Source organism: Canis lupus, unplaced genomic scaffold (assembly GCF_011100685.1).
Source record: "Canis lupus familiaris isolate Mischka breed German Shepherd unplaced genomic scaffold, alternate assembly UU_Cfam_GSD_1.0 chrUn_S1798H1995, whole genome shotgun sequence".
Lineage (NCBI taxonomy): Eukaryota > Metazoa > Chordata > Mammalia > Carnivora > Canidae > Canis > Canis lupus.
In genome coordinates this window covers 45048-70363 of record NW_023330654.1, presented here as the reverse complement: position 1 = coordinate 70363, position 25316 = coordinate 45048, and the positions used below count along the sequence as shown (strand labels likewise).

At 50.7% G+C, this 25316-nt stretch overlaps 1 protein-coding gene and 3 long non-coding RNA genes across 6 annotated transcripts; 2 read left to right on the top strand and 2 right to left on the bottom strand.

Annotated features, from left to right (window-relative positions):
• The first annotated feature begins 1554 nt into the window (after window positions 1-1554).
• Window positions 1555-4420, top strand: LOC119878671. Its single transcript, XR_005387061.1, has 3 exons — window positions 1555-1805; window positions 3273-3472; window positions 4349-4420. It is a non-coding gene; the product is annotated as an uncharacterized LOC119878671 (long non-coding RNA).
• Window positions 4421-5185: 765 nt separating this feature from the next.
• LOC119878670 lies at window positions 5186-7962 on the bottom strand. Its single transcript, XR_005387060.1, has 3 exons — window positions 7889-7962; window positions 6754-6880; window positions 5186-5682 (listed from the first exon to the last, which is right to left on the bottom strand). It is a non-coding gene; the product is annotated as an uncharacterized LOC119878670 (long non-coding RNA).
• A 2775-nt stretch (window positions 7963-10737) lies between these two features.
• LOC119868903 (speedy protein E4-like) lies at window positions 10738-23810 on the bottom strand. Of its 2 annotated transcripts, none has more exons than XM_038589259.1 (7): window positions 23295-23810; window positions 21622-21823; window positions 15385-15443; window positions 14816-14901; window positions 13102-13270; window positions 12859-12957; window positions 10738-10799 (listed from the first exon to the last, which is right to left on the bottom strand). In XM_038589259.1, the coding sequence occupies exons 1-6, from the start codon at window positions 23328-23330 to the stop codon at window positions 12898-12900; spliced, it is 612 nt and encodes a 203-aa protein (XP_038445187.1). In that variant the 5' UTR covers window positions 23331-23810; the 3' UTR covers window positions 10738-10799; window positions 12859-12897. The 2 variants fall into 2 exon arrangements, with proteins under 2 accessions (XP_038445187.1, XP_038445186.1); XM_038589258.1 differs by lacking the exons at window positions 21622-21823; window positions 23295-23810 and adding exons at window positions 16077-16271; window positions 16774-18211.
• Window positions 14749-20335, top strand: LOC102151334. Of its 2 annotated transcripts, none has more exons than XR_005387058.1 (4): window positions 14749-14965; window positions 15922-17355; window positions 18365-18491; window positions 19563-20335. It is a non-coding gene; the product is annotated as an uncharacterized LOC102151334 (long non-coding RNA). The 2 variants fall into 2 exon arrangements; XR_005387057.1 differs by having other exon boundaries at window positions 15771-17355.
• Window positions 23811-25316: the final 1506 nt, after the last annotated feature.

The following is a 25316-nucleotide window of genomic DNA, read 5'->3' as shown; positions in this document are numbered from 1 at the left end:
GAGAGGCAGAACACAGGCAGAGGGAGAAGCAGCTCCATGCAGGGAGCCCGACGTGGGACTCCATCCTGGATCTCCAGGATCACACCCTCCGCCGAAGGACCCGTGAAACCACTGAGCCACCCGGCTGCCCTAGATGGGTTACTCTTCATGGTTAATATAAACATCGGCTCATTTTTCAAACCGTTTGCCTTCATTAACTAACGCTGAAAAAACCCTCCTCTTCACGGTGCTCTCTCCGTCTTTCCTTACCTCTTCAAATGACTTAAAATCACGTATGCACAGGAACAGAAAACACCAGGTCTCTAAAGCAGGGTAAAGGTGCATCAAGGCGCACTTGTTTTCCAATGCTCTCCCTTCACTGGCTTGTGCGCTAGCTACACCGAAGAACCTTTTGATCACGAAAACTAACAGGGCGGCCAGCACGCGCGCCCAGGAGCTCAGGCCCGAGAGCAAGCCCACCCACGGACCCCGTCGCCCTGGACAAGCCGCCTCCCTTCTCAGGCCCAGGCTCCTCTGTCAACCAGGCAGCCGCAGCCCGGCCCTCCTCGCACACCGGCCCTGCGCTCCACCGGCAGATGCCCCAGGGCACAACGCAGCCGGCTCCGCACACACTCCTGGGCGCTTAGAGACCCGTCTGCAGGCTGGACAGGGCGACGGCGCAGCAAGCGGGGGACGGGGCAAGGGGAGGCGGGAGCCCCTTGCGCCCCCGGGAAGCCGGGACCCCACGAGTCCCGCGTCCCGGGGGAGCGCCCATCCCTCCCCGCCCGCGCGCACTCTGGCCGCCCGGAAGATCCACAACCGCCAGGAGGCCCGCGAGCGCACGACCTACCCCGTCGGGACCCGCCGAGCTGCCCCAAGGCTCGCGAGGGATCCGGGGCGGGGGCTGCTCCTCCTGCGCCTCCCGGGGCCGCCGTTCCCGGGGCCCGGCTCTGGAACTAGCGCGCAAACTCACTTCGGGCCGACCACCCTCCGGGGCCCCAAACGGCCGCCTGACGCCTCGCCGTCCTGCGGCCGCAAACCGGCCGGACCCGGGCCCCGCCGCCGCCGCCGCCGCCGCCGCCACTCGACCGCCCGGCTCCTCCGGCCCAGGCCCGCGGGCTCCGGGCTCGCGCTGGGGGATCCCGCTCGCGCCTCCGCCCGGCCCGCGCGGACCCGCGCCCGCTGGGTGCCGGCCCGGCCGGACGGCGGACAGCCCCGCGGGTACCGGGGAATCCTCGCCGCCGGAGGCCAAGCCTGGGAACCGCGGCGAGCGGTGACCTGCGCACGCACAGGAAGCGAGAGCAGCGCGGCCCGCACTGCGCCTGCGCCAACACGCACACAGGCCGAGCTGCACATGCGCACCACGGCGCCGGCGTGCGGCCCGGGTCCTGCGGGAGCCCCCTGGGGGAGCGGCACAAACACCCGGACTCTGTTTCCCGGGAGTCCAAGCGCCCACACGCTAGGGGACGTCTCGAAAGTCTCCACCTCCTCGGGTGGGTAAGAAGCACCGTGCTCAGAGGATTGACCATCCGGACCTACTGCCCGATGTCCCAGTCGTCTTCGCTCCCTGAGGAATCGAGGAGACGTGTCGCTTCTAGCAGCGGCTGTGCCTGCGTCCTGGATCCCTGGTCCTTTCCTTGCCCTGAGGTCTGTCTGTCGGCTTGGCACGGAGACTTCCACAAGCAGGAGAGGACGGGGAAGGGTGCACGTGTGCACGTCACTGAACTTTGACAAGTTGCACCAACACACTGGGATACGATTACTACTCAGCGAGGACATAAGAGAGGCGCATGGTTTCTCCAAGAAAGGAGAAGCAAATAGAAAAGGTAGCTTGTCCAAGTTGCACAACGAATGCAAAGTACAGACTGTGGAACAACCGGGTTTCACACACACACAAACCCGAACCATATCCCTGGGAATTTGCCCGTCCGACGAATTAAATGTCTGTTAGGTTAAAGTGCCATGTTTTGACGAGGAGGTCCTAAGGACAAGGATTGAGCAGTATTTTGGGGGAGATTATATAACGGCGCGCCTGGCCAAGTGCTTCTTCGACGCCGCGGGGTGGTGGAGATTAAAAGGAGAATCTCCCGGTCGCCTGGGTGGCTCAGCAGTTGAGCGTCTGCCTTGGGCTCAGGCGGTGATGCCCAGGTCCAGGGTGGAGTCCCGCATCGGGCTCCCTGCAGGGGGCCTGCTTCTCCCTCTGCCTGCCTCTCTGCCTCTCTCTGTGTCTCTCAGGAGTAAATAAATCTTAAAAAAAAAAAAAACAAAAACAAAACCTTCAAAAAACCTTCTCCTGCCATCCAGAAAATCCTCTCCACAAATATAGAAAGAAGAGAACGATTGTTATGTTGGTTTAAACGATTTATTTGAGAGAGAGAGGGGGAGAGAGAGGGCGTGAGAGCAGGGGGAGGGGCAGAGGGAGAAGAAGAGAGAATCCCCAGCTGACTCCAGGCTCAGCCAGCAGCCCCACGGAGGGCTTCATTCCACAACCCTGACATCCGGACCTGAGCCCAACCAAGAGGCAGCTGCTTACCTGGCTAAGCCACCAGGCCCCCCATCCTACCGTTAAATAACCTTTAAACCAGACTGTGTCGCACATCACAGGCAAACCACTAACAAGTTTGCAAGGAGAACCCGGAGACTTGTCTTTCCTTGTAGCTCAGCCCATAGTTCTCATCCTAAGTGGTAAACCTGTTTCACACCTACAGGACTCGTCAGCACCATTTGCTATGCATTTTTTCATAGTTCATCCTAAATTCACCTGGTAATCGGGGTGCTGGTCCATCCTAGTTGTCTCTGTGTGAAGGAGGAGAAAAAGTTCTTACCTTTCTCTGTCAAGCAGGTAGTTTACAGCTCATAGCAAGATGCCTAGAGACCATGCTTACCCCCTCCCGGAGACACAGAGGGACACTATCTTCCTTGAGGTTTACAGGTCAAAGAGATGGCTCCCAGGCCCTTAAGAACAACCTTCCTGGGTTGTAATGTGGGCAATACAATTGTTCAGCTTCAAACGATATTTAGATACATAGATCAACAGAGGAAGTATTTATATTACAAGTTTACTCAGGTAATGCTTTTATCTTTTTAAAAGATTTCATATTCCTGAGACACACAGAGAGAGGGGAAGAGACATAGGCAACTGGAGAAGCAGGCTGCCTGTAGGGGGCCTGTTGTCGTGTTGTGGGACTCCATCCCAAGACCCCAGGATCACACCTGAGCCAAAGACACCCGCTCAACCAGAGCCACTCAGGTGCCCCACTAACACTCTTATGTTTTTGTGGGTTTTTTTTAAGATTTTATTCATTTGTTCAAGAGAGACACAGAGAGAGAGAGAGGCACAGACACAGGCAGAGGAAGAAGCAAGCCCCCGGCAGAGAGCCTGATGCAGGACATGATTCCAGGAGCCCGGGATCACGACCTGAGCCTAAGGCAGATGCTCAACGACCGAACCACCCACGGCCCCCCGCCCGTAAATCTCTTCTAAAAAGTAACAGTAAGTACTCTTTTATACCAATGAACGGGCACATAACCCATTCCCGATTTCCCTTAGCCGAGCTGCTGCATCAAACTAATCCCTCACAAAGGGTGTGCTTCTCCCGAAGCTGCCGATGGCAGTGGCAGTGTAGCCAGGAGCAGTCTTGCCCAGCTCTTGCTGCTAGGAAGTGTGGCTGGTGCCGGAATGCTCACCGAAGGAGTGCTGCAGTTGGAGCCAGGCGGTCACACCTCCCCTGGGCCTGAGCCTAGAAGATCTCCAGGGCACATCCCTTCCATATCCTTTTCCGTATTCAGCAGGTAAAGGACAGAAGGTGCGCTGAGCACGTCGGTGAAGACAGGCAGAACCCCAGTCCCCTGGGTCCTGGCCTTCAAGCCCCTGCTCCCCCACCACCACCCCAGTGCACTGCCTGGCTCAGCTGAAGACCGGGACACCCTCCCACCTCTCCCCCTCTTGGCTCTCTGCCTGTGAACTCTGGCCTGCCGTGCCCCCTCCCCGTGAACATCCTACTGCGTTCCTGCAACTGACACACGTTGGGCTGCCCCACAACCTCAGCCCCCTACCTCGGCCTCAACTACTCTCTGGGCACTGAAATGGACACTCTTTTTTTTTTTTTTTTAAATTTTTATTTATTTATGATAGTCACAGAGAGAGAAAGAGAGGCAGAGACACAGGCAGAGAGAAGCAGGGCTCCATGCACCAGGAGCCGATGTGGGAATCGATCCTGGGTCTCCAGGATCGCGCCCTAGGCCAAAGGCAGGCGCCAACCGCTGCGCCACCCCAGGGATCCCTGAACTGGACACTCTTAAGGCTCACCCTTCACTCCAGATAGCTAAAATCTGTAATTCATATTTTTCATCTATCTCCTCCTTCTAGAAACCTATTTAACCTGGGAGGGCAAATCTTCACCTCGTGTGTCCGTCTGGGCCAGAAGCAGCAGACCTGCATCATTCATATTGTTTAAAATCTCTTCATTCATTAGTATTTAAAATAAAAAGTTTTCTCTTTCTGTATTTGGAAAAAAACACAATATTTCTCCCAATTTATCATCAAGCTTTATTTATTCTTTCTTTCTTTCTTTCTTTCTTTCTTTCTTTCTTTCTTTCTTTCTTTCTTTCTTTCTTTCTTTCATTCATGAGAGATGCACACAGAGAGGCAGAGACACAGGTGGAGGGAGAAGCTGGCTCCCCCAGGGGAGTCCGACGGGGGCCAATCTGGATCTCAGGACCCCAGGACCATGCCCTGGCCAGAAGGCAGAGACCCAACTAAAAAGCCACCCAGGCGACCCAAGTCATTGATCTTTTTAACCTAATGTTTTACTTTATTTTCTGTCATATGGATATTGTTTCTGTGTTCAAATCGTTCACTTCCTCTTCATACTTTTCATCTGTTTAGACACTGTCTTTTTTTTTTTTTTTTTTTTTTTTTAATTTTTATTCATTTATGATAGAGAGAGAGAGGCGCAGAGACACAGGCAGAGGGAGAAGCAGGCTCCATGCACCGGGAGCCCGACGTGGGATTCGATCCCGGGACTCCGGGATCACGCCCTGGGCCAAATGCAGGCGCCAAACCGCTGCGCCACCCAGGGATCCCTAGACACTGTCTTTGAAGAAGCCTTTCCCACCCTTAATTTCCTAAGTAGTTGCCTCGGTTTGCTCCCGTTTATTTTTCTCTCTTTAATGCATCAGTTTTATTAAGCTAACTGACACCCATCTTCAAGATTTGTAATCATTCTTCTCTTGAAGTCTTTCCACCATGTTTTCCAAAATGAACAGTCACCTTGACCAGGAAATGCCAGAGGCTAAGAAAGCTCAAGGTTCTAATCTGTGTGAAAGAACCCATTCTTCTTTGAAGCCTCCCGACATGGACGCGTCTTGCTTTGGGGAAAGGGGCAGCAGAAGTATCAGGAAAGTGACTGTCAAATCTGAATTCCCTCTTCTTCAAAAATACTGTGTGGATCTGCCTACAGGGAAGCTGTAACAAAGTAAGACAAACCAGGCAGCTTTCAGGCTGTCACGACAAACGTACATTCTCTCACTGTTCTGGAGGCTGGGAGTCTGAGATTCAGGTGTGGGCAGGGCTGGTTCCTTCTGAGTGCTGTGGGGGAGGGGCTGTTGCATCCTCCCGCCCTGGCTGGTAGATGTCAGTCTTCTCTCCCTGTGTCATCCCATTCTCTTCTCTGTACTTGGATGTTTGCGTCCAAATTTTCCCTTTAAAAAAAAAAAAAAAAAGTTATGCATTCATTTTACAAAGAGAGGACAAGCAAGCCAGGGGAGGGGCAAACGGGGGGGGGGGCAGGGAAAGGGAAAGAGAAAGAGAGAGAGAGAGAGAGAGGAGAGAGAAGCAGACACCCCTCTCGGGTGTGGAACAGACACCTCTCTGGGGCTTGATGTGGGGCTCAATCTAACAACCTTGAGAGCAGGGCCTGGACCAAAATCGAGTTGGATGCTCAACGAACTGCGCCCCCCAACCCCCCCCTCAATTTTCCCTTCATAAAGGACAGCATGCTACAGACCCCACTTTACCTTGGTTTCTTCCATAAGGACCCCACCACTAAATACAATCACATTCTGAGGTACCAGGGCGTGGTACACATGAATGGGGTGGTGGGGGTGCGAGGGGGCACACAATTGAACCCTAGCATTTGTACACCTGGTCATGTCAAATTGGCTCTCTCACTGTCTTGGTTATGCTGTAAGGGAAGAGCGCTTACACATTATCTTATCTAAGTATTTTAGTTTACAGGTGAAGAAACGGGGGCCTGGAAGAAGGAAGGATTTGCCTAGGGGCACAGGCTGCTTTGTAACAAAACCATATCGTTCCCACCTCCCCACCACCCCCCATCTTTTAGCCAGGTATTCTATCTCCTGCTTTATGTCCTCCAGATTGTCTATCCTCAGGAGTCTGGGCAGACAGAGAAGGGGACAGAGTGAATAGGTTACAGGATTTGAATCAAAACAGCTGAAGTGAATCCTGGGGTCCGCTTTGGTCTTTTGGGTTTCACAATCCTTGTTTCCAGAAAACAATCCTAGTACCCTGCTCTCTCAACGCAGCAAAGAAAAGGAGGAGACATTCCTCCTGCAAATGTCTTATAAAGGATAGATCTTGATTGAAAACAAGATTTGCAAACCAACATGGGCAAATTGGTAAGTAGACACCATTTCAGAACATTTCAAAGAGGCGATAATAACAGACGATACACCTTAACCTGACTTTGGGACCCACCAAGTATATGTCAGCCAGGGTGCAGGGGAGTATAAAAGTCAAAGACTAAGATTTACCTTTAACACTGAGCTTCAGACACCAGATCTTCGAAGTCGGTATCCAGAACCTCTTCCCGTCTCCCCATCCCAGAATTCTGTTCTGTGAGTTAGCACTGCAAGCCGTCTTCCTAGGGTGTCTCTAGGTCTTAAGGGTCACAGAAGGGAAACACAGAAACCATTACTCACTAGAGAATGACAGGCCAGGGTGAGCAGCCCCTGGCTAGCTGTGACTTAGTGGAGAGGGCAGGTGTTGTTGTTGTGTGATTTTTTTTTTTCCTTGAGTTTTCATTCATTTATTTGAATGAGAGAGAGAGTGAGAGAGAGAACACAGGCAGCGGGGAGAGAGGAAAGCAGGCGCCCCATGAGCAGGGAGCCTGATATGGGGCTTCAATGGGTGCAGACTTCCAGTTTGAGGGAAGATGACCAAGTTCTAGAGACGGAAGTTGCTGATGGCAGCACAACAACGCAAATGTGCTTAAGGCCACTTAATGATACGCTCACCAGTGATTAAAATGCTGTATTTTATGTTGTGTTATTTTATCACCAAAAGAAGGAAAGAGCAAGCAAGACTCAGATGCCCAGGTGAAAAGCAGAGGAAGGAGGTACGAGGTGTGGAAGAAGCTTCCCCTGATACCACAGGACAGCCAGTCAGTTATTTTGTGACTGCATCTGTGCTCCTGGGGGCTTCCCACCTTCTCAATAAAACAGATTCTGCCTCCAATTGGAGGTTTTTCCACTCAGCCTTTGTGGGCACGTCACAGTTTATTCATAGGATACACAAGGAGTAGTGAAATTCCTAGGTCAAGGGTAATACACATGCTCAAAATTTTACATGCAAGCTAGAGCTGATTAACTGCAATCAAGGGGCAGGTTTTGGGTGATCCATGGACTTCTGAAGTCGGGGACAGCATCTGATGTGTGTGGGAGCACACGTACAATTTTCTAGGAGTAGGCTCTCAAAATACCTCTCGGGCTCAGGGACACCGGAGAGTAGAGCATGAACGCTCCCCCAGCACAGAATCCCCAACACAGCATCAGTAAAACAAGTGAGAGAGCTCTGCCAAATTAAGCGACGTAAACTAACTTTTCAATCCAACAAGTCCATGTGCCTGGACCTTCCCTACATACTTATTTCACTCTTGTAAGATCTTACCTTCCCTCGTCTGTTTCCTCCCTCTGCTGCCAGACTGCACCGTGAAACAGGAATAGAAGGATGCAGAGAGGCCCCGCATCTGCTGGAGAGGAGTAGAGTGATCCAGACACCCCGAGGACAGTTTTGGAGGACGGTTGCAGGCTGGATCGGCGACATGAGATAGCCTTGATCCTGAACTCCAGAAGTGGACCTCGGTCTCGCAGTTGCAAAACTGGTGGCATCACGATTTCAAACTTCAAGCTCTGTTACAAAGCAATATTCAAATGACAGCATAGTACTGGCACAAAAACAGACACATAGATCAATGGAACAGAATAGAGAATGTAGAAATGGACCTTCAACTAATCTTCGACAAGGCAGGAAAAATATCCTGTGGAAAAAAGACAGTCTCTTTAACAAACGGTGCTGTGAAAATCGGACAGCCACATGCAGAAGAATGAAAGTGGACCATTTCCTCACACCATACACAGAAATAGACTCAAAGTGGATGAAAGACCTAACTATGAGTCAGGTGTCGATCAAAATGCTAGAGGAGAACACAGGCAGCAAACTCTGTGACGTCTGCTGCAGCAACGTCTTACGACACATGTCTCCAAAGGCAAGGGAAACAACGGCAAAAATGAACTATTGGGACTCCATGAATATTGAAAGCTTTTGCCCAGCAAAGGAAACAGTCGAGGAAACCAAAAGATACCCAACACAATGGGAGAAGATATGTGCAAATGACATATCAGATAAAGGGCTAGTATCCAAGATCTATAAAGAACTTCTCAAACTCAATACCCAAAGAACAAATAATCCAACAAGAAATGGGGAGAAGAAAAAAAAGGTGCTCAGCAGTTGAGCACCTGCCTTTGGTTCAGGTCATGATTCCAGAGTCCTGGGATTGAGTCCCACATCAGGCTCCCTGCGAGGAGCCTGCTTCTCCCGCTGCCTGTGTCTCTCCCTCTCTCTCTGTGTCCCTCATGAATAAATAAACAAAATATTTTTAAAACTCAAATGGGCAGAAGACATGAACAGACATTCCGCCAAAGAGGACATACAAATGGCCGACAGACACATGAGACTACGCTCCACATGCCTTGGCATCAGGGGAATAGAAATCAAACTACACTGAGATACCACCTCACACAAGTCAGAGTGGCTAAAATTGACAAGTCAGGAAATGATAGACGTTGGCAAGGATGTGGAGAAAGGGGGACCCTTGTACACTGTTGGTGGTAACGTAAGCTAGTGTAGCTACTCTGGAGGTTCCTCAGAAAGTTCCAAATAGACCTACCGTATGACCTGGCATTTGCACTACTGGGTATTTACTCCAAAGACACAAGTGTAGTGATGCAGAGGGGCATCTGCACCCCAATGTTCATAGCAGCAATGTCCACAGGAGCCAAACTATGGAAAGAGCCCGGATGTCTACAACAGATGAATGGATCAAGAGGACGTAGTGTGTGTGTGTGTGTGTGTGTGTGTGTGTGTGTGTGTGTGTGTGTTTGTAATGGAATATTACTCATCCATCAAAACGTGAAGTCTTGCCATTTACAGCAACATGGATGGAACTAGAGGCTATTCCACTAAGCGAAAAAAATCATCGAAAGACAATTATCATATGATTTCACTTAAACATGGAATTTAAGAAACAAAGAAGAGGAGCATAGGAGAAGAGAGGAAAAAATACAAGACGATATCAGAGAGAGACACAAACCATAAGTGACTCTTAATCATAGGCAACAAATGGAGGGTCGCTGGAAGAGAGGGGAGTGGGGGAATAGGACGACTCTGTGACGGACATTCAGGAGGGACATTAAGGAGGGACTGGGTGTTACATGAGGCTGATAAATCACTGACCTCTACCTTTGTAACCAATAATCCATCATATGTTAATTAATTGAAGTGTTTGTTTTTTAAAAAGAAGAAGAATATGGAGGCCGTGTCCTCTTGAAGAGAAATCAGCACTATCCACCTTAATCTAAAATAAATTCTTGACACATAGTCGTAAATATTAAAAAAAAAAAAGGAAAGGAAAAGAAAAACGTGGCTAAATGACCACATCCCCATTAAGCGACAGTATCATTGAACAGTGAACAGATGAGACTGATTGTGATGACCACAAACATCATGAAGGGAAGAAGACATCTCTTTATTATGATTCCCCGAGAGACACCTTTCAGTGTCCTCTTTAATAACCTAAAATAACATACAAACATGTCATCAAGGCAAGTTAAAAAATGACACCTGGTTCTCACAGTTTAATAACGAAGACTATCAAACAAACATTTACAGTTAGAAGAACATGAGGGAACTAACCCGTCTGGTTATAAGTATATCTGATGTATTATATAAGTATAATAAAAACAAAACCTATCCAGAATATGTAAACAAAGTTATAGTTATGCAGCAGCTGAAATCTCATCACAAAACTACGTTGGAACAGCATGTGTTGGAAACTATGACTGTTTCAGAACTATTTAAAATAAATACGTAAATAAAAACTAGAGAAACAAGTATAATCTAAGGGCAACATTTTCAAAATGAACAACTGAAATTCCTGACGTATGTTTGGCTGTCACAATCCTTTGGGTTCTAATTTTATATTTTTGAGGTAATTTCCCTCCTCACCTTTGTCCCAGTGCATGAAAAATGGGACCTCCAACCTCTACCTCAGCAGAGATTCAAATTAAGTAATGTGAAATATTTGATGGTGGCCCAGGAGGGGATGGACGTGAAAAAACCCTGGTTTCTTTTTGTCTCTCCATGGACTCCTCCATGGACTCCCAGCTCCTAGGAGTACAACACGATAACTCCATTGAGCTCGTTCTGGAAGGTCCTGGGTTCTTCTAGATTATCTGTGAAAAGAAACTCCTGTGTTCCTGACTTCCTACCGAAAACGTGCGTCTCCCCGGGGCTCAGGGATCTGCAATTGAGAAAGAGAGGAAGGACGTCAGATTGTAAGGAGGCAACTCTCCAGATATAGAGATTATTCACCTTCTCAGTCCATTGTAATCAGAGTTGAGACGAATTTATAAGTCCACTTTATCCCTAATCATTCGTTCTAAACCCCAGTTCATTTTCAAGTATGACTTTTGGACTTTGGTGATCCTGGCTCCAAAAACTTCTTCATGTACCTAAGAACAGGCCCAGTCATCTACTTTATAGCCAGGGCTCTAGGTGATTCTGTTCAGGGACCAAAACAAACAACCTTGAGAGGATGTTGCTTTAGACTGGACACTCACCTTGGTCCTTTTGTGCTACTTAGAGTCTGAACTAATCACCATACCGCAAACATCACTCACACATCAACATCATGAACCATGAGTCCAGATGCCTAATCCCCCATTCTAACCCTACATCCCGATGTTCAACCATAACACCTAGTCCTAAAGTTGGTCAGTGCTATGTGGTCTGAATGTTTGTATCCCACACGCACACCCCAATCATATATTGAGATCCTAACCCACAAGGTGATGGTGCTAGATGGGGCCACTGGGATGATTAGGGCATGGGTGGGGCCCTCTTGAATGGGATTAGTGCTCTGATAAAAGAGACCCCAGTGACCTGGCTCTCCCCTTCCACCATGTGAGGACACAGCCAGAAGGTGGCAATCTGCAACCCAGGAAAGGTCTGACCAACCCAGTAAAGGTTCTGACACTCTGATCGCAGACTTGTCCCCTCCAAATTGTGAGAAATAAATGTCTGTTGTTCATAAGCCATCCATCCACTCTGTAGTCCTCTGATGTAGGAGCCTAAATGGACTAACAGAGCTATAGTTCACATGAGTTAAACCCAATCTTTACTTAATCCTCTACCCAAATCTATAAGTTTATGTGTCGATCACAATAAGCCATGCTGAAACTATTATTTCTTAAGCTTCACTTGTTCTGACAAACTTCCTTGACCAAAAACCTGAGGGGAAAGGTATAATTGAACAAAATGGGACACTGGTCCGGAAGCAGGTAGGGAACATGAAAAATGCACAGGCAATCTGGCCGTAAGCAATGTGCTTGAAAGGAAATTTGGATGAAAGCATAACTAGACATAATTTCTTTTGTATTACTAGGTAGGTAGACTCTTCCATCAAATATCCTACTGTTAGACATATACTTTGTTGTAAATAAGTCCCTGTGGTTGATACCTGTGAGGGATGAAAGGCCAAAAATGAATTAGAAAGTCTGGGGATCCCCGGGTGGCTCAGCGGTTTGGCGCCTGCCTTCGGCCCAGGGCATGATCCTGGAGTCCCACATCAGGCTCCCTGCGTGGAGCCTGCTTCTCCCTCTGCCTATGTCTCTGCCTCTATCTCTCTGTCTCTCTCTCTGTCTCTCTCTCTTTCTCTGTGTCTGTGTCTCTCATGAATAGATAAATAAATTTTTTTCCTAAGATTTTTACTTATTTATTCATGAGAGGCACAGAGAGAGAGAGAGGCAGGCAGAGACCCAGGCAGAGGGAGAAGCAGGCTCCACGCAGGGAGCCCGACGCGGGACTGGATCCCGGGTCTTCAGGAGCACACCCCGGGATGCAAGCGACACTAAACCGCTGCGCCACCGCGGCTGGCCCGCTGTGCCACCGCGGCTGCCCTGGATAATAAACTCTTAAAAAAGAAAGAAAGAAAGTGAATACATAATTTATGGAATCAATTGAAAACTTACTCACTTTCCACAGAAAATCAACATTTCATGAAAGCTATCATTTGGGCCCCATTGCCGTGAATGGAATTATTTCAGCCATGCCTCTGTGACAAACTGGTTTCCCCTAGTCTGGCCCCCACACATCTCCCTGAGGTCATGCCTATGTGTGGTTGTGAGCATGTGGCTGGGACCTGAGTCAGCGTCTGGCTGCGTGGCTGCTCGACTTTACAGTGTGTGGGAAGGCTCATGTGTGGGGCAGGGGAGAGGAGCGTGGTCTAGCAATTGGATTCCTCAGATTTCCTCAATACACAATAAGTCATGGTGCCTGGACCCGTGAGGACACAGACGTACCTCCCCTCAGGCCGATGACCTCGGGCCTCCATGGTCCCTCTAGGGTATGAGGGTGCGATCTCGCCCCCACACCCACAGATCTGGATCGAAAGCCTGGATCTGGAAGACAAAGAGATCCCTGAGAAGACAACCTCCAGGTGGACTCCCCCTCCCTCCCACTCTGCAGTCTCGTCCTGAATCCCATGTCCCTCCACGTCCCCCCCCCTTCCATTGTCCCACCCCAAATCCCCACAGCCCACCCACCTCCTCGCACTCTTCCCTGGACACCCTGGTCCTCCATCCCATGGATCGGATGAATTGCAATCGCAGTTTGTGGAACAAGGGACGCTGGGAACGGTTCTTCCCATAAAGGAATGAAAAGATGGCTTGTTTGGGGGCCTGGTTGTCCTCTTCCATATCATTGGCCAGGTAGCTGGAGAAAGACATGAGGTTGCTGGTCAGGAGGAGCAGGACAGGAAGGACCCCCCACCTGAGCTCAGCTTCCCAGAAAAGATGCAGTCGGCTTCCTACCCAGCGTCGTAGAGCGCCCCCCAGTCATCAAGAAGGCACGGCTGGGCAGAGACTTCTCCCGCTTTGAGGAGAAAGACAACTCACCCAGAAGCTTGAGGGCATATGCTGCTCTGTTTTCCCATCCCTGAGCCCACCCCCTTCCCTTCAGCCTGTCTGTGCACACCCCTGTCGCCCTGTGGAGCAGGGGCATGTATACAGCTCCTGCTCTATTTCTGTAGTCCTGGCTTTCCTCCCAAATGACTAATATAGGACTGGGTTCATGTAGGTGCAGTAATTCAACATGCACTTGTTTCTCTCTTCCCATCGCCTCATGGTCCCTGGCACATCAGATGTACTTTGTAAGTTTTTGTTGAATGAATAAATGAATGCTTTCTCTCACGGTCAAGGGCAATACTGATTACCTCCTCGTAGACCCGACCTAACTTAAACATTTGCAAAATGTAAGGAATTGTCTGAGTGTTTTTGAGAGCCTGGTAATATTTTGACAAGACCTGCCTCAACAGGTGTCTCGTGTAATGGGATTGGGGAAGGGGGGAAAGGGGCAGAAGAGGGTAGTGAATGAGAAATAACGGTGGTCCAAAATGCCCATGAGACTAGAATTTTAACAGAAGTGCTACTAGGGTGCAGAAGTCAGGGAGGTTAGGGGGGCATCTGAAGATTTTGGGGTTGGAATCAATCTTGAGGAAAGGTCGTTTTCTTCAGGGAGACGTGCAAAATCACCTAGACAGGAAACACAGTACAGAAACGGAGGGAAGGGTCCTTGGAAGGATGAAACACGAAGAGGGTGCACAAGTTGGACGGAGACGAGGGGGTTGGAGCTAAGCTGGAAACTCTGACCTTGACCACTAGCACCCCTGGCCCATGAGATTGTTATGGAGCGCAGAGCAGGAGACGATGCTTTGGAAAGACTTCAGGCATATAGCACCCACTGGCTTGGGACGGATTTGTAAGAAACACCAGCGGGAGCCTTTACGACAGATCTGTGCTATGTCTTGAGGCTGAATTGAGGCATTTGTGCTGGGAATGCAGAGGAGGAGGACAGTTATGCTTGGTATTGCCATGGGAAGAAGACAGATCTCAAGGATCAGAACTGGCTGCTGCTTGAGCCTAGTTGCTTGGGGCAAGGCAGCGTCTGTTCTTTCCTTCACTCCTCTTTGGAGAGTTTTTGTTTCCTTCTCTTCAGGGGGTCTCTTAGCTGATGTTAGGGGCATTTGTGTTTGCAAATAATAGTATAAAAAACCCCTATACTCTAATTCTACTGTTTTTATACACAGACTAAACAGCTCAAAAAAAAAAAAAAAAGATAAATGAATAAATAAATAAAACCCGCAAGATTTAAAGAGTTACAAACAGGTTGAAAAAAAGAGCCGAAAGATCAGAGTCCCACTTCTGCCCTCCTTCCTCCCAGGTTATTGACTACTGCTGATGGATGAGGCGAAATACTCACAGTGCCAGGAAGAAATGAATTCGCTGGTACTGCCAGGAGAAGAGACCAGCGCGGCTAAAATAGGCGATGACCATGGACAAGAGATACTGGCGGAAAGAGGAGAAAAGCCGTCATAGAAGGGTCCCATCCTGGGAGAGGAAGACCAGTGAGGTGAGGGGACAGGAGGCTGGAGCAGGTGGTGCCTCTTTGACATGTTGGGTGAACCTGCTTCTTTGGTGTCAGACAGTTGGTTACAAACTGGGGAAGGCAAGGGAAGAGTTTCAGGTGCTCCCAGGACGGGAGGTTGTGCTGGTTTGAGGGCTTGTGTTTAGGACAGCCAGCTTCAGGAGGGTCTTTGATAAGCTGGAGCCAAAGGAAGCCCCCCAAGAGCAGAGAGGCAAAGGGACTTAAGGTAGCAACAGCCAGAGGGGCACACCTGGTGCTCAGGTCCCAGGGATTCTGCAAAAGCCACGAGGTCCCCGACCAGAAGTCTTGGTAGGCATGAGGTTGGAGAGAGGGTTGAGGAGGCTTTCCCCTGCCCCAGGACAGGTGTTGGAGCAAGAGTCTATCTTAGTGGAGAACAACAATACCTTGTCGGATACTCTCAGATCTTTGTCCCAGGCCAGAAATCTTTTAATGACAGGATCCTCTGTGAAAAGAGGGCAGATGTCTGTCAAGTTGGCAACTGGAATGGGGTTACTGTGGGAACGTTCCAGAGCAAAGAGAACAGTACCTCCCCTGGGGAAGTTTCAGGATGTAGCCAAGGGTGAGGCTGATGGGCAGAGGGGAGAAAAGACCATGGACTGGCCAAGAAAAGTTGGCGGCTCCCCCTTGTCGGGTGACTGAGAGAGAGGCAGGTGTCAGCAGTGCATCTGCAGGATGGGATCTGAAGTAAGTAGTGATGCTGTCTCATCATGCATGGATGTGCCACTGCAGAGACCATAACATCATCCGCTGTCATTTTCTCATTCCACAGTGGCATCGGGGTACAAAGATGGCCTGTCCTCCCCTCCCCGCCCCCGCCCCGACACAGCCGAAGGCACTTAGATTCAAAAGGCCAGTAAGCGCTAAGATGTCTCAGGAGTGCAACTGCAGCTAAGCTTTCTCATCCCTCTGTCATTTTTAAGTGTCCCCGATGAGGGGTCAGTATGGAGTCCTCCAAGGATGGAGAGAGAGAGCTCAGCGACCTGCAAAGAATTATTTTCCATTGGAAAAGCGTCGCCGTTGGAAGTTTCTGGTGTTTTCAGGAAAAAAGAATAAGGTTGGAGGGTGCTGTTCCTACCGAGCAGCCTGTTGAACGCCTCGTGGTGCTCAGGGAGCACTGAAGATAGCCGCTGTCTCTTCAGCTTCATCTTGAGGCCACTCAGTGTCTCCACCACCCAGATGTCGTTGGCCTCAGGGGCTGTCTCCTCATCGGATTCGATGTCTCTCTTCCTTCCGCGGGACTGAGGCAAGGGGCAGGGGTCTACAAAGGGGGCTGAGTGAAGAAACCAGGCTACAGTACAAAGCTTCTTCTGTCTTTGGAATTCAGCCACGCTTTCCACACCCCCAAACCCAAACTCCCTCTTCATTTCTCTGTGGCCTCATAGATGATTGGCCTCTCCAAAACCACCTTTCATCTTTGTCCTTCATTCATATGCATTTGCCCCCATTCATCTTTGCCACTGTTTCATACCTCCCACCACGCCCTCAAAACTCTTCCTGGTAGATCATTTCTCCCATGAGGATAATGGGATAATTTCCTGTCTTCCTTTATCTCCTCTTTGGATGTCATCTCCTAACCCTCCTTCCTTGCTTCCTGGGTTTTCCTTCCAGTGCGATACCCTTGTCCCCGGCTCCCGTGCTCTCTTCTCCAATCCCTGGCTTTCTGAATCTCTCCTGTCACGTGCAGTCTAGTCAGACACACCTTCCTGGCTTCTGTACCCATTTGTACTCACTAGTCAAGCCTGTCAAGTCCCTTCTCCCTCCTGCTTCCTCACCTGATGGTCCTGGGCTTTCTTCATCTACCACGGCCTCCGGGGGGTACCCTGATGTGCTAGGCTGGGGGCTCTGGCCCTCAGACTGGGCGGACGGTTGACAACTGGCCATGATTTCTCCCAAGCTCTTTGTGCCCTCCCAGGAGACTCAGACCCTCCTCTTCTCAAACTCCCCTTCTGGCTTCTGGGTGAACCCAAGCCCTGTTATCCCTTCTCTAAGCCGGGGCCAAGCTAGGAGTATGGACATGCTCTGCGAAGATGCTCTTGTCCACCTCCGTTGCCAAGAACCATGGAGTCCAGTCTTTCCAATCAGGAAGGTCAGAAGCCTCTGATGTCATGCACCATTCCAGCCTGGCAGCCATTTTGAAGGAAGACACGTGCAACTGCGAGACCGAGGTCCACTTCTGGAGTTCAGGATCAAGGCTATCTCATGTCGCCGATCCAGCCTGCAACCGTCCTCCAAAACTGTCCTCGGGGTGTCTGGATCACTCTACTCCTCTCCAGCAGATGCGGGGCTCTCTGCATCCTTCTATTCCTGTTTCACGGTGCAGTCTGGCAGCAGAGGGAGGAAACAGACGAGGGAAGGTAAGATCTTACAAGAGTGAAATAAGTATGTAGGGAAGGTCCAGGCACATGGACTTGTTGGATTGAAAAGTTAGTTTACGTCGCTTAATTTGGCAGAGCTCTCTCACTTGTTTTACTGATGCTGTGTTGGGGATTCTGTGCTGGGGGAGCGTTCATGCTCTACTCTCCGGTGTCCCTGAGCCCGAGAGGTATTTTGAGAGCCTACTCCTAGAAAATTGTACGTGTGCTCCCACACACATCAGATGCTGTCCCCGACTTCAGAAGTCCATGGATCACCCAAAACCTGCCCCTTGATTGCAGTTAATCAGCTCTAGCTTGCATGTAAAATTTTGAGCATGTGTATTACCCTTGACCTAGGAATTTCACTACTCCTTGTGTATCCTATGAATAAACTGTGACGTGCCCACAAAGGCTGAGTGGAAAAACCTCCAATTGGAGGCAGAATCTGTTTTATTGAGAAGGTGGGAAGCCCCCAGGAGCACAGATGCAGTCACAAAATAACTGACTGGCTGTCCTGTGGTATCAGGGGAAGCTTCTTCCACACCTCGTACCTCCTTCCTCTGCTTTTCACCTGGGCATCTGAGTCTTGCTTGCTCTTTCCTTCTTTTGGTGATAAAATAACACAACATAAAATACAGCATTTTAATCACTGGTGAGCGTATCATTAAGTGGCCTTAAGCACATTTGCGTTGTTGTGCTGCCATCAGCAACTTCCGTCTCTAGAACTTGGTCATCTTCCCTCAAACTGGAAGTCTGCACCCATTGAAGCCCCATATCAGGCTCCCTGCTCATGGGGCGCCTGCTTTCCTCTCTCCCCGCTGCCTGTGTTCTCTCTCTCACTCTCTCTCTCATTCAAATAAATGAATGAAAACTCAAGGAAAAAAAAAAAATCACACAACAACAACACCTGCCCTCTCCACTAAGTCACAGCTAGCCAGGGGCTGCTCACCCTGGCCTGTCATTCTCTAGTGAGTAATGGTTTCTGTGTTTCCCTTCTGTGACCCTTAAGACCTAGAGACACCCTAGGAAGACGGCTTGCAGTGCTAACTCACAGAACAGAATTCTGGGATGGGGAGACGGGAAGAGGTTCTGGATACCGACTTCGAAGATCTGGTGTCTGAAGCTCAGTGTTAAAGGTAAATCTTAGTCTTTGACTTTTATACTCCCCTGCACCCTGGCTGACATATACTTGGTGGGTCCCAAAGTCAGGTTAAGGTGTATCGTCTGTTATTATCGCCTCTTTGAAATGTTCTGAAATGGTGTCTACTTACCAATTTGCCCATGTTGGTTTGCAAATCTTGTTTTCAATCAAAGATCTATCCTTTATAAGACATTTGCAGGAGGAATGTCTCCTCCTTTTCTTTGCTGCGTTGAGAGAGCAGGGTACTAGGATTTGTTTTCTGGAAACAAGGATTGTGAAACCCAAAAGACCAAAGCGGACCCCAGGATTCACTTCAGCTGTTTTGATTCAAATCCTGTAACCTATTCACTCTGTCCCCTTCTCTGTCTGCCCAGACTCCTGAGGATAGACAATCTGGAGGACATAAAGCAGGAGATAGAATACCTGGCTAAAAGATGGGGGTGGTGGGGAGGTGGGAACGATATGGTTTTGTTACAAAGCAGCCTGTGCCCCTAGGCAAATCCTTCCTTCTTCCAGGCCCCCGTTTCTTCACCTGTAAACTAAAATACTTAGATAAGATAATGTGTAAGCGCTCTTCCCTTACAGCATAACCAAGGCAGTGAGAGAGCCAATTTGACATGACCAGGTGTACAAATGCTAGGGTTCAATTGTGTGCCCCCTCGCACCCCCACCACCCCATTCATGTGTACCACGCCCTGGTACCTCAGAATGTGATTGTATTTAGTGGTGGGGTCCTTATGGAAGAAACCAAGGTAAAGTGGGGTCTGTAGCATGCTGTCCTTTATGAAGGGAAAATTGAGGGGGGGGGTTGGGGGGCGCAGTTCGTTGAGCATCCAACTCGATTTTGGTCCAGGCCCTGCTCTCAAGGTTGTTAGATTGAGCCCCACATCAAGCCCCAGAGAGGTGTCTGTTCCACACCCGAGAGGGGTGTCTGCTTCTCTCTCCTCTCTCTCTCTCTCTCTCTTTCTCTTTCCCTTTCCCTGCCCCCCCCCCGTTTGCCCCTCCCCTGGCTTGCTTGTCCTCTCTTTGTAAAATGAATGCATAACTTTTTTTTTTTTTTTTAAAGGGAAAATTTGGACGCAAACATCCAAGTACAGAGAAGAGAATGGGATGACACAGGGAGAGAAGACTGACATCTACCAGCCAGGGCGGGAGGATGCAACAGCCCCTCCCCCACAGCACTCAGAAGGAACCAGCCCTGCCCACACCTGAATCTCAGACTCCCAGCCTCCAGAACAGTGAGAGAATGTATTTTTGTCGTGCCCACACCTGAATCTCAGACTCCCAGCCTCCAGAACAGTGAGAGAATGTACGTTTGTCGTGACAGCCTGAAAGCTGCCTGGTTTGTCTTACTTTGTTACAGCTTCCCTGTAGGCAGATCCACACAGTATTTTTGAAGAAGAGGGAATTCAGATTTGACAGTCACTTTCCTGATACTTCTGCTGCCCCTTTCCCCAAAGCAAGACGCGTCCATGTCGGGAGGCTTCAAAGAAGAATGGGTTCTTTCACACAGATTAGAACCTTGAGCTTTCTTAGCCTCTGGCATTTCCTGGTCAAGGTGACTGTTCATTTTGGAAAACATGGTGGAAAGACTTCAAGAGAAGAATGATTTACAAATCTTGAAGATGGGTGTCAGTTAGCTTAATAAAACTGATGCATTAAAGAGAGAAAAATAAACGGGAGCAAACCGAGGCAACTACTTAGGAAATTAAGGGTGGGAAAGGCTTCTTCAAAGACAGTGTCTAAACAGATGAAAAGTATGAAGAGGAAGTGAACGATTTGAACACAGAAACAATATCCATATGACAGAAAATAAAGTAAAACATTAGGTTAAAAAGATCAATGACTTGGGTCGCCTGGGTGGCTTTTTAGTTGGGTCTCTGCCTTCTGGCCAGGGCATGGTCCTGGGGTCCTGAGATCCAGATTGGCCCCCGTCGGACTCCCCTGGGGGAGCCAGCTTCTCCCTCCACCTGTGTCTCTGCCTCTCTGTGTGCATCTCTCATGAATGAAAGAAAGAAAGAAAGAAAGAAAGAAAGAAAGAAAGAAAGAAAGAAAGAAAGAAAGAATAAATAAAGCTCGATGATAAATTGGGAGAAATATTTGTGTTTTTTCCAAATACAGAAAGAGAAAACTTTTTATTTTAAATACTAATGAATGAAGAGATTTTAAACAATATGAAATGATGCAGGTCTGCTGCTTCTGGCCCAGACGGACACACGAGGTGAAGATTTGCCCTCCCAGGTTAAATAGGTTTCTAGAAGGAGGAGATAGATGAAAATATGAAATGACAGATTTTAGCTATCTGGAGTGAAGGGTGAGCCTTAAGAGTGTCCAGTTCAGGGATCCCTGGGTGGCGCAGCGGTTTGGCGCCTGCCTTTGGCCTAGGGCGCGATCCTGGAGACCCAGGATCGATTCCCACATCGGCTCCTGGTGCATGGAGCCTGCTTCTCTCTGCCTGTGTCTCTGCCTCTCTTTCTCTCTCTGTGACTATCATAAATAAATAAAAATTAAAAAAAAAAAAAAAAAAAGAGTGTCCATTTCAGTGCCCAGAGAGTATTGAGGCCGAGGTAGGGGGCTGAGGTTGTGGGGCAGCCCAACGTGTGTCAGTTGCAGGAACGCAGTAGGATGTTCACGGGGAGGGGCACGGCAGCCAGAGTTCACAGGCAGAGAGCCAGAGGGGAGAGGTGGGAGGGTGTCCCGGTCTTCAGCTGAGCCAGGCAGTGCACTGGGGTGGTGGTGGGGGGAGCAGGGGCTGAAGGCCAGGACCCAGGGGACTGGGGTTCTGCCTGTCTTCACCGACGTGCTCAGCGCACCTTCTGTCCTTTACCTGCTGAATACGGAAAAGGATATGGAAGGGATGTGCCTGGAGATCTTCTAGGCTCAGGCCCAGGGGAGGTGTGACCGCCTGGCTCCAACTGCAGCACTCCTTCGGTGAGCATTCCGGCACCAGCCACACTTCCTAGCAGCAAGAGCTGGGCAAGACTGCTCCTGGCTACACTGCCACTGCCATCGGCAGCTTCGGGAGAAGCACACCCTTTGTGAGGGATTAGTTTGATGCAGCAGCTCGGCTAAGGGAAATCGGGAATGGGTTATGTGCCCGTTCATTGGTATAAAAGAGTACTTACTGTTACTTTTTAGAAGAGATTTACGGGCGGGGGGCCGTGGGTGGTTCGGTCGTTGAGCATCTGCCTTAGGCTCAGGTCGTGATCCCGGGCTCCTGGAATCATGTCCTGCATCAGGCTCTCTGCCGGGGGCTTGCTTCTTCCTCTGCCTGTGTCTGTGCCTCTCTCTCTCTCTCTGTGTCTCTCTTGAACAAATGAATAAAATCTTAAAAAAAAACCCACAAAAACATAAGAGTGTTAGTGGGGCACCTGAGTGGCTCTGGTTGAGCGGGTGTCTTTGGCTCAGGTGTGATCCTGGGGTCTTGGGATGGAGTCCCACAACACGACAACAGGCCCCCTACAGGCAGCCTGCTTCTCCAGTTGCCTATGTCTCTTCCCCTCTCTCTGTGTGTCTCAGGAATATGAAATCTTTTAAAAAGATAAAAGCATTACCTGAGTAAACTTGTAATATAAATACTTCCTCTGTTGATCTCATATGTATCTAAATATCGTTTGAAGCTGAACAATTGTATTGCCCACATTACAACCCAGGAAGGTTGTTCTTAAGGGCCTGGGAGCCATCTCTTTGACCTGTAAACCTCAAGGAAGATAGTGTCCCTCTGTGTCTCCGGGAGGGGGTAAGCATGGTCTCTAGGCATCTTGCTATGAGCTGTAAACTACCTGCTTGACAGAGAAAGGTAAGAACTTTTTTCTCCTCCTTCACACAGAGACAACTAGGATGGACCAGCACCCCGATTACCAGGTGAATTTAGGATGAACTATGAAAAAATGCATAGCAAATGGTGCTGACGAGTCCTGTAGGTGTGAAACAGGTTTACCACTTAGGATGAGAACTATGGGCTGAGCTACAAGGAAAGACAAGTCTCCGGGTTCTCCTTGCAAACTTGTTAGTGGTTTGCCTGTGATGTGCGACACAGTCTGGTTTAAAGGTTATTTAACGGTAGGATGGGGGGCCTGGGTGGCTTAGCCAGGTAAGCAGCTGCCTCTTGGTTTGGGCTCAGGTCCGGATGTCAGGGTTGTGGAATGAAGCCCTCCGTGGGGCTGCTGGCTGAGCCTGGAGTCAGCTGGGGATTCTCTCTTCTTCTCCCTCTGCCCCTCCCCCTGCTCTCACGCCCTCTCTCTCCCCCTCTCTCTCTCAAATAAATCGTTTAAACCAACATAACAATCGTTCTCTTCTTTCTATATTTGTGGAGAGGATTTTCTGGATGGCAGGAGAAGGTTTTTGTTTTTTGTTTTTTGTTTTTTTTTTTAAGATTTATTTACTCCTGAGAGACACAGAGAGAGGCAGAGAGGCAGGCAGAGGGAGAAGCAGGCCCCCTGCAGGGAGCCCGATGCGGGACTCCACCCTGGACCTGGGCATCACCGCCTGAGCCCAAGGCAGACGCTCAACTGCTGAGCCACCCAGGCGACCGGGAGATTCTCCTTTTAATCTCCACCACCCCGCGGCGTCGAAGAAGCACTTGGCCAGGCGCGCCGTTATATAATCTCTCCCCCAAAATACTGCTCAATCCTTGTCCTTAGGACCTCCTCGTCAAAACATGGCACTTTAACCTAACAGACATTTAATTCGTCGGACGGGCAAATTCCCAGGGATATGGTTCGGGTTTGTGTGTGTGTGAAACCCGGTTGTTCCACAGTCTGTACTTTGCATTCGTTGTGCAACTTGGACAAGCTACCTTTTCTATTTGCTTCTCCTTTCTTGGAGAAACCATGCGCCTCTCTTATGTCCTCGCTGAGTAGTAATCGTATCCCAGTGTGTTGGTGCAACTTGTCAAAGTTCAGTGACGTGCACACGTGCACCCTTCCCCGTCCTCTCCTGCTTGTGGAAGTCTCCGTGCCAAGCCGACAGACAGACCTCAGGGCAAGGAAAGGACCAGGGATCCAGGACGCAGGCACAGCCGCTGCTAGAAGCGACACGTCTCCTCGATTCCTCACGGGAGCGAAGACGACTGGGACATCGGGCAGTAGGTCCGGATGGTCAATCCTCTGAGCACGGTGCCTCTTACCCACCCGAGGAGGTGGAGACTTTCGAGACGTCCCCTAGCGTGTGGGCGCTTGGACTCCCGGGAAACAGAGTCCGGGTGTTTGTGCCGCTCCCCCAGGGGGCTCCCGCAGGACCCGGGCCGCACGCCGGCGCCGTGGTGCGCATGTGCAGCTCGGCCTGTGTGCGTGTTGGCGCAGGCGCAGTGCGGCCGCGCTGCTCTCGCTTCCTGTGCGTGCGCAGGTCACCGCTCGCCGCGGTTCCCAGGCTTCGGCCTCCGGCGGCCGAGGATTCCCCGGTACCCGCGGGGCTGTCCGCCGTCCGGCCGGGCCGGCACCCAGCGGGCGCGGGTCCGCGCGGGCCGGGCGGAGGCGCGAGCGGGATCCCCCCAGCGCGAGCCCCGGAGCCCGCGGGCCTGGGCCGGAGGAGCCGGGCGGTCGAGTGGCGGCGGCGGCGGCGGCGGCGGCGGGGCCCGGGTCCGGCCGGTTTGCGGCCGCAGGACGGCGAGGCGTCAGGCGGCCGTTTGGGGCCCCGGAGGGTGGTCGGCCCGAAGTGAGTTTGCGCGCTAGTTCCAGAGCCGGCGCCCCGGGAACGGCGGCCCCGGGAGGCGCAGGAGGAGCAGCCCCCGCCCCGGATCCCTCGCGAGCCTTGGGGCAGCTCGGCGGGTCCCGACGGGGTAGGTCGTGCGCTCGCGGGCCTCCTGGCGGTTGTGGATCTTCCGGGCGGCCAGAGTGCGCGCGGGCGGGGAGGGATGGGCGCTCCCCCGGGACGCGGGACTCGTGGGGTCCCGGCTTCCCGGGGGCGCAAGGGGCTCCCGCCTCCCCTTGCCCCGTCCCCCGCTTGCTGCGCCGTCGCCCTGTCCAGCCTGCAGACGGGTCTCTAAGCGCCCAGGAGTGTGTGCGGAGCCGGCTGCGTTGTGCCCTGGGGCATCTGCCGGTGGAGCGCAGGGCCGGTGTGCGAGGAGGGCCGGGCTGCGGCTGCCTGGTTGACAGAGGAGCCTGGGCCTGAGAAGGGAGGCGGCTTGTCCAGGGCGACGGGGTCCGTGGGTGGGCTTGCTCTCGGGCCTGAGCTCCTGGGCGCGCGTGCTGGCCGCCCTGTTAGTTTTCGTGATCAAAAGGTTCTTCGGTGTAGCTAGCGCACAAGCCAGTGAAGGGAGAGCATTGGAAAACAAGTGCGCCTTGATGCACCTTTACCCTGCTTTAGAGACCTGGTGTTTTCTGTTCCTGTGCATACGTGATTTTAAGTCATTTGAAGAGGTAAGGAAAGACGGAGAGAGCACCGTGAAGAGGAGGGTTTTTTTCAGCGTTAGTGTAATGAAGGCAAACGGTTTGAAAAATGAGCCGATGTTTATATTAACCAATGAAGAGTAACCCATCTAGGGCAGCCGGGTGGCTCAGTGGTTTCACGGGTCCTTCGGCGGAGGGTGTGATCCTGGAGATCCAGGATGGAGTCCCACGTCGGGCTCCCTGCATGGAGCCTGCTTCTCCCTCTGCCTGTGTCTCTGCCCCTCTCTCTCTCTCTGTCTCTCTCTCTCTGTCTCTCTGGGTCTCTTGTGAATAAACAAATAAATAAAATCTTAAAAAGAAAAAGAGTAACGCATCTGATCACCTCGTGATCCGTGGGAGGGACCCCAATTCTCTTGTACCTTTCTCTTTTCTCACATTTTTAGCCTCTTCTGAGTGTTCACAGGGAATGAGATTTCTTTGGAGGTATTATG